Genomic DNA, 8,471 nt, shown 5'->3' with positions numbered 1-8,471 from the left:
CCGATCCACCACTGGCTATCTCACAATGTTGGGCTCTTCCCCACTATCTTGGAAGACAAAGAAACAACCAACCGTATCCCATTCCTCGGCGGAAGCTGAGTATTGTGCCATGGTTAGCACTACAGCAGAACTTGTGTGGCTTCAACGCCTCTTGACTGATTTGATCATCAATTTCTCGTCTCCCACTCAACTATATTGTGATATATTGTGATAGTAAAGCTGCCTTGCACATAGCTGCCAACCCGGTGTTTCATGAGCACACTAAACCCATCGACATTGATTGCCACTTCATTAGGGAGCATATTCAAAATGATTCACTCCAGACATTTCATCTCTCCAGCAACTGTCAACCAGCAGATCTTCTCACTAAGGCCTTGAGTTAAGACAAATTTCACCATCTTCTCTCCAAGTTGGGCATCTCAGTTCTCCATGCTCCAACTTGAAGGGGGATGTTAGTATATAACAAAGCATTCTAGAATTCTTGAACTAATCGAGCATTCTAGGATTCTTGGACAAATTGTCCAACTGGCCCACTTATCTTGCCACTTGTTCAGTCTGTTGAGACAGTTAGCATGTATTTATAAATACTTGATTAACGAAGTGAAAATTATCAATTTGCTCTGCTCACTCCGATACCTGTTCACACTCGTAGATAGTTGCATCAAAGGACAAAAGAAGTCTGCACCATGCGAAATAAGATTTTAGCAAGATGAGTTGAATGGGATATTTGCCCAAAAAGAAACAAGTAGTGGTCCCCGATTTGGACGATGAAGAGAAAGAAATCACCATTTATCATTACAGTTAAAAGTTGGTTGTTGTATTTGGTCTTATGGACAATGTACAGGCCACAGGGGGCTTGTAGTTAAGATTCGCATGTGTAATGGTTGTCATGTTTTTATAAAAATGGCATTTGAAAATATCGTCATCTAAGCCTTATCCCAACTACATGATACATGATTCAGTGTATATAAGGAAGCAGATACGTGATTCTGGAAGAAAATTTTCTCCACTATATTCCATTGGTAACCTATGTGATTACATTTGATCTCTGAAGTTGGTCAAAATGACAATTCATACATTAGCCATTAGGTAAAGATGGATAATATTTTACATGACACATACATAACGAGTGCGGATGCATGGTGGATGATCAATAAGTAGTCTCTCCAGCTGCATCTCCCTACCACTTACCAAAAGCATAGAATTAAGATATTCCATGCAACAGATATGTTCCCCCGTGCTATTTATTCCTGATAAAAAGAAGGCACAAGAATAGAAAGACATTAGTTTTCTGATGTGAAACATCTTTTACTTGGAAACAGGAAAGAGTGAGGGATCTTCTACCATACCTCAGGAGGACTCAGTGATGAAGAACTAGTGTTTGATACCGATGGAGCCTCAGAGTTCCTTGCTTCTGACTTCTCATTTGAATAACTATCAAAAAGAAAAGACCATAAGGTTATTAGGCATATCCAAGAAGATGAATCAGTATAGTTGGATGGAGACTAGAAACATTAATTTTAGAATAGATTTTTCTTTTTTCCTTACATCTATAGATTAAAAATTTAAAATGGCATGGGCATTCAAATAATGCACAAAGTGATCAGAAGGGGAGGACCTGTAATGCAGCAGGTCCAACCAAGGAGATCCTGTATAACCACAGATCTCCCCACCAGACAATGGTAACCATCCAAATGATCAATTTCTTTTGGCCATCATGCAAATATGGCCAACAAACCTGAAGAGGTAATATCAAGTGGTTTAATTCAATAATTTTGCTTTAGGAAATCTTCTACTTTGGAATACCTAGAGCTCAAAATTCTTTGCATTCCAACATGGTATATTGTTAGGAGTTCAAGAGTTAGCAGGTCCTATTACAAACTTTTTTACCGAATATACAAATGTGCAGTCAGATGATTGAAACATTCTTCCGTGGATTTGTTGTTGTATTATCTTTATGGCTGATTCAGACCATCTATCAGACAGGCAAAACACAGGGTTGGCCTCATGTCCAATCCCATGTCCATATCAGCCCTACACCCAACTTCATATTGGCAGTTTGCCTAATCAAGAGTAGCCAGCCATGCTTTGAATTTCCTAATATAAAATGTTGTCAATGAAAGAAACCCTATTTTGAAAGTGTTCATTAAAATAAGAAAGAAAAACTGTTATTTTGAACTTGGTTAGGTCTTTTGGGCCAATTTATCCCCATGAATAAAGGGTAGGAAGAGGAATATGGATACACTTTTGAGCTCCAAAGTAACATTCCTGGGTTACTTACGTTCATTAAATGACCTAGGTAGGAAATATGTTCCCTTATCACTTTCAAACTGATAATAGATCAGCCAATTATTGTCCAAGAAGATTGTTCCATTGCACAGATAATAGACCTATAATGCTGATAGCCTGATACCCAATTGTCTGGAACATGCACTTTGCATGGGGCCACAGTTATTCTCCAACTCAACTGTCCTTGATGGGACGAAAAGTATATGGTGCAATTTAATCTGCAACTGAAGTCTCTTATCTATGAAAGATATATTAGAAACCTCCAACTTCCTAGGTTATGGGGGCATTAAATATGAGCATTTTTTTTAATTTAGGTCACTTCTTTTTTCTAAATTCTAGTATTATGTGTCGATCTCTTTCTTGACAGATTATAAGTTACTTAAAAGTATTAGTATTTTATATTAATTGACATGTGGGTCCATAAGTTTTTCTTAGACCTAAGTTGAAATCTCATAACTTTTATTCAGCACTATAATCAAAACTTATGAGTTTGAGCTCACTTTGGAAAATCTAGAGAGGCTTTCCAATTACCCATCCAATAAAACTGAAATATTTTGAAGAATTTGAAGTTTGAACACTCTCTCTCTTTTTGATCAGCATTTCCCCCTTCTCATTCTATATAGATTAATCTCTATTCTGATGTTTTATGTCTCTCTTCTTTATCCACCCTGCTCCACCAGGACCTTCTCTCCCATCGTCCTACATTACCCCGTCTTATGGGGGGAAAACTGCATTGCATATGTCTCCTGTGAAAAAGCATGAGGACAGTAAACTATCATAGAATTCTACCCAATGGAGAACCCTAGAATTTCTTAACACATGAAAATTGATAACTAGGTTTCAACCAGAGCTGGTTGTTACCAGTACGGAAAACAATAAATAATAAATTTTGGTCTCTTCTAATAGAAATGTAAGTATTCTTCAGATTATCCTAATTCAATACTATCTTTATAATAGAAAATAGCATGTCCTTAGAATGGGTAATCTTCAATAGCTCTGAGTAGATCTGCTATATACTTACGTTGATAATATAGTCACCCAAACAAGCTCCACACAATCCACCCAAAGTAGCCTTTGTTCAACTGGAATCACACCATAAGTAATCAGGTGAGCAAATGGCCAGAGCTTCCATCCTGCCTGTAAAGTAAACCATGTCCAGGAAAAAAAAATGTTAACCATGTAAACAGTACACAGTGAACACCCATATACAAATTAGTGTTGAAAAACTAAATAATCAATTGTACTTACTGTGACTTGAACTAAACAATGAATTGTACTCACTGCCTCATAGCTAAAGAATGCACTCTTATTCCCTCAATCATGACTTGAACTAAGTTTCAAAAATCAAACTTTATAAACTTTGAATTTTACTTGGATTCAATAAGCACCTGACTGCAAGTCCTTCAAGTATATGAAATCATATCATGACACTTAGCCATGATTTTAGTACTTGACCAAATTAACCGAATATTTTGGACAAGCATTTTAGATTTTTCAGGTGATATAAGAGACGAACTATCTATGTCACCCAGATTGAATTGACTAACTCAGAACAAAATAGCTATGTGCATGAAGCTTTAAAACATTAATCTAAACATTGTACCAACTTTTAGGATGTTGTCCTTCATTGGAATGATACCCTACAAAGTGATGGACAAGAAACCACAACAGGAACAAGAGCATATAAGAATAGTGGTGCTAGGCCAGTCTTGGGGCCCATCATTTGGGCCAGTGCTAAAAGGCTCAGACGCTAGGGACTGATCCTATGATAATCCTCAGAACTGTTCTAACATCTTTCTACAATTACACCACATCTCCTTAACAGATGGCTTGGACCAGTCTACCCCTCCCAAGACCTCCAATAGCTTAGACCAACATTGGGGAATGGGCATTTTCTATGGTCAGAGGAGAGGTGGAAAGCAAAATTTCCAACTAGGTTTGATCATCTTAATACATTTCCCATAAGAACTTGAAAAAGAGAAATGGTAAGGAGGGAGAACGGATAATTTTCTTACAGTTAGCATGGGCCAAAACGTCGCCTTCAGTTCACTAAAGATATTGGATGGAGATTCAAATCGCAAGAATCCCAATATTACATAGTAGATGCTGTTCCAGATTGCTGCCCATGCAGTTTGGTCAAATATGACTTTGGCAGGGACCACCCACCAGTCCTGGAAAGGAAAGAGTGCCTGGAAGACAGAGGATTCTGTGTTGGGCTTGAAATAAAATATACTAATAAGCACAATAAATAGCTTTAAGAAACACAACCATGATTTATCACCTCACAGAACTGGTAATAATAATGAGAAAGTGAGCCATGAAGAGAGAACCCAACAAGGCCTGATCTGAACATCCGTGCCCTGTCAAACTCAAAAAGAGGTTTTCCTTCGTAGCACTGCAAATTTATTAGGCCATGATCAGAAGGGGAAAAAGTAAATATAAAAATAAATATAGTTTTCTTTTAAGATGCAGGCGTACTTGTGCAATCCAATCTCCTAGAGAATAGACAACCCCACTGATCATCATTTTGGCTAAAACAGGGTTTGTTTTCAAAGCTTCCTCATAAGCACTCCAGTTGTGTTGAGGCGCATACCTTAGTATCTCATAAAGGGTCCATCCCTAAAGAAATAAGGAAACATGAGTATAAGTAGACAAATCAAGAAACAATCTTGTTATGTCTAATGAGACATGGAGCAAGAAACAAAATTCAGATTCCAGTTATAATTCTTGTGCAATATTAAAAAAAAAAAGAGGTAAAAAAGGAAGGAACTAATTTAAAATTTCAAAGAGGATAAAAAATATTAAAGAAAAACAGAGATAACAAAAAGTAGGCATTTGATGTCAAAATTATGAAAACAAAGCCACAGGGCTTGGAAAGAAATAGAAAAACCATCCACTTCATAGTTAAAGCACCACAAACCGAAGGCAATAAATTGTTATAAACTAAAAACCAGGACAAGAAACATAAATTTTATAGCATAATAAAATGAAGAATAAAAACCACCCATCTGAAAACCTCAAGGCATGAAACGAAACTGGCATAGCCAAAATTACCCATCCAATCCTCGACAAACACGTGAAGTACCCAGAGGGCAACCTCATCACTTCGTAGGCTTCAGGGGGCATCCCTGGTATTTTGTCCCTGGCCTTAATGGCAAGCTCCCCTCGGAGATGTTATGACCTCGGCCAAGTTCTCAGGCTCATTAATGCCAAGGTAATGCTCAGCCATGTGGTCACTATCTTAATGAGCTTGGTCTTTATTGTAATCTGATGTGTGGAACTGTTGCAAGGAACCGGTAACTCAACCATCAATAGGGGCAAGGAGCCACAGGTACCTCTCTTACGCTCTCTAATTCTCATTCTTGCTCTTGCTCTTGTCTCACCTTGGCACTTCGGCTTTTCAATCACCTCAGCTAACTTAACCATCGGAGTTGTCGCCCCTGACGCCCCTGAGACCACATCCTAGGGCCTCAAACGTCTTTTCTGTGCTTGTAGGTGAGGCCTATGACCAGATCACCTTGGTAATTCCCAAGCTACCCCCCTCAATACAATCTCTGGTAGCATCACAAACAATCAAGAGTGCATACGAGAGGAGAACCGGGGGGGGACCAATCCCCAACAAAAAACATATAGGAAGAAAAGTACTTAATCATAATCAAAATCACAAAACAGTTAAAAGCTCTTAAAATGACATCAAAATTTACTAAAATGAGTCATTTCATGATAAAAGTTATTATTTTGATAATTTCCCACAACCATTCACTTCCGAAGTATCTAACACCTCTAGACCAACCAAGAGAAAAGGGCATATTATTATCTTCATATCATCAAAATCACAGGAAAAGAAGATTTCCAAATCATGCAAGCAAACTGGTTAGTGCAAATGCATTTCATGGAAACATCCCATACTATATTACTCAAATACCCAGCTCTTTCTATTTCCCTATTTTTTTGTTTTCTTTTTTTGGTGGGGGATTATTATTATAGGTTTGCCACCAATAAAGTTACCGATGTTCAGTTGATATCTTCCTATTGAAATCATTCGAATGCAATAATCACACAGAAACTTATAAGGCATATAATTGTCTATTTTAAACATCAATAGAAATACAATAAACAAATCCTCTGTAATTACAATGACAAACCAATATGGTAATTCCAATTGAAAATGGTAAATGAGATCACTCACATGCCAGTAATCATGGTCGATGGTAAGCAATTTAGTGATAGCGAAGGTACCGGCAGCAAGGACAATAGTAGCGTTAATTGCTCGGTCGATTAACTTATCAATATCTTCCTCTTCCCCCTTCCTATCCGAAGGTACAGACGAAGAAGAAGAAGAAGAAGAGAACCCCTGAAAATCCCCAGCTCCCTCGAACGATAACCGGCCCTCATTGGCGAACCCACCAACCTGATTCAAACTCTCACCTTCCCTCTCTCTTTCAATTCGAGCAACCACTCCGTCTTGTTGGTCCGTCGAATCACTACTCCGAACTGGAATCACGTCAAGCTCTTCAGCTACAGACAGAACAACCCAATCTGTTCTCTTTCTTCTCAAGAAACCCGAATTTCCCGACTTGTGAGCTTTACAGGAGTTCTGCAAAGACGAACCAGATAGACCCTTTACAGTAAAATTGCACCTAGCTTTCGATTCTCTGGCGGGTTTCGCGACTGGAAGAAATCCCTGGGCTGTAACACTATTTACAGAAGCCATGTTCCGGTTCAGTCGGGAAGAACAAGGCGATTGATAAGACAGAAATCAACCGTTCCAGTTTCTCCAAGTCAGGGATGACTGCAGCGAGAAGCTTTTAAAGGTGGTCAATTAACAAGAGGTAATAGTAAGTAGTAACACGAGACAACGTATTAATATAATTTGTAGTTAATGGCCGTTGATCATCCAACGGACGGGAGATGCCACGTGTTAACAAAAAATTAGATGTCATGCCAAGTAAGCATTTTTATCTCATCGGACGGGAGATATCTGACAGACGAATTGGGCTTTCAGAAAGAAAGCACAAGAGACGAGTCGACTCCGAGTCACAGCCTAGGATATTCTGTTGGACTGTTGCTACATTCATTATTCCATATATTTGGGGGCAGATGAATGCAGTCCACAAAAAGAAAGATTCTTTTTCTCATGTGGTTATTGGTTGTTAGTACGTCAACCACACGACTTCCCATGCCAAACTCTTGGAATTTAATCCATAAAAAAAAAAAAATCTTGTAATTTAATAATACAAAGAAAAATATTGAAATTTTGAGTAATAGAATGGTCCAATAAAAGCCCAGCTTGGGGCAACTGGATCTTAAATTGGACCCTATTGTTGATATGCTTTTGTGCATTGGAGAAAAAAGGACCCTTAATCCGAGGCAAATCCATTTCAAATAAGAGCCATATATATTCCTATCCATAGTCATTATTTTAAAAAGTTTGAGGCCCTGTTTGTTTCGTGGAAATAGGAGTCTGGAATGGGAATCGAAAATAGAATGGGCTATTCTGATTTCAATTGAAGACATTATTAAGACCTGGAACTGGAAGGATTATTAAGACCTTGAACTGGAAGGATTCAAATAAGACCTGGAGTTTTAAATCCATTTTGTAACCTAATAATGAAATTTAAAATTATTATTTATTATATTAATTTTATAAAACTCAGAAAAATAAATAAATAAGAGATATGCAAATAGCCAAATAGAGACGTTTAGCGGCCGTTCCAATTCCATAGCTCTCTCTATAGACTGTGTATCGTGTAATGGCGTCAAACGTCCAGGCTTCACAAAATCTTTTTTATGGCCATGAAGGTTTCTCGAATCTGATTTTTTTTTTATTATTTCCAGTTGTGTAAGGATATTGAACAAGTTGATGGGTTGAAAGCTTGCAGGGAAAATCACAATGCATTGTAATCTCAATTAATGTATCAATTGGAAAGATTCTGTGCTGGGCCCCATTTCATTTATATATGGCTATTACAAGCCCATGGGATATTTGAGTAGATCCAAGGCCCAGGAATTCATTGCGTCAGTGAGGTACACATGGATTTATCGTTGAGAAATGAGAATGAAAACAGCCTGAGAAGTGAGAAAGCAGAAAACTTCAGGTGGGTCCTTACTCCTTACTAGTCCTATGAAGCCACGGAAAGCCATCCAATTCCAAGCCCACCGAATATCCACGATTTATGGGC

General features: G+C 38.0%; 1 protein-coding gene across 2 annotated transcripts; it reads right to left on the bottom strand.

Moving 5' to 3' along the window:
• Positions 1-987: 987 nt before the first annotated feature.
• Positions 988-7,105, bottom strand: LOC104605628 (uncharacterized). Of its 2 annotated transcripts, XM_010270463.3 has the most exons (7): positions 6,479-7,101; positions 4,768-4,908; positions 4,571-4,684; positions 4,305-4,478; positions 3,311-3,426; positions 1,350-1,434; positions 988-1,250 (listed from the first exon to the last, which is right to left on the bottom strand). In XM_010270463.3, the coding sequence occupies exons 1-7, from the start codon at positions 7,001-7,003 to the stop codon at positions 1,245-1,247; spliced, it is 1,161 nt and encodes a 386-aa protein (XP_010268765.1). In that variant the 5' UTR covers positions 7,004-7,101; the 3' UTR covers positions 988-1,244. The 2 variants fall into 2 exon arrangements, with proteins under 2 accessions (XP_010268765.1, XP_088742915.1); XM_088886789.1 differs by lacking the exon at positions 4,305-4,478 and having other exon boundaries at positions 6,479-7,105.
• Between the last annotated feature and the right edge of the window lie 1,366 nt (positions 7,106-8,471).

Source organism: Nelumbo nucifera, chromosome 1, assembly GCF_055504915.1.
Source record: "Nelumbo nucifera cultivar China Antique chromosome 1, China Antique-T2T, whole genome shotgun sequence".
Lineage (NCBI taxonomy): Eukaryota > Viridiplantae > Streptophyta > Magnoliopsida > Proteales > Nelumbonaceae > Nelumbo > Nelumbo nucifera.
The sequence above is the reverse complement of the archived record's forward strand: the minus strand, read 5'-3'. Positions and strand labels throughout refer to the sequence as shown.

Excerpts from the sequence above, each read along its gene's own strand:
- LOC104605628 (XM_010270463.3), bottom strand. The coding sequence starts at position 7,003 with ATGGCTTCTGTAAATAGTGTTACAGCCCAGGGATTTCTTCCAGTCGCG. Across the intron at positions 4,479-4,570 it reads ATTATTACCAGTTCTGTGAG|GCACTCTTTCCTTTCCAGGA; the intron begins GTGATAAATCAT and ends TCTGTCTTCCAG. Across the intron at positions 1,435-3,310 it reads TGGGTGACTATATTATCAAC|TTATTCAAATGAGAAGTCAG; the intron begins GTAAGTATATAG and ends TCTTTTTGATAG.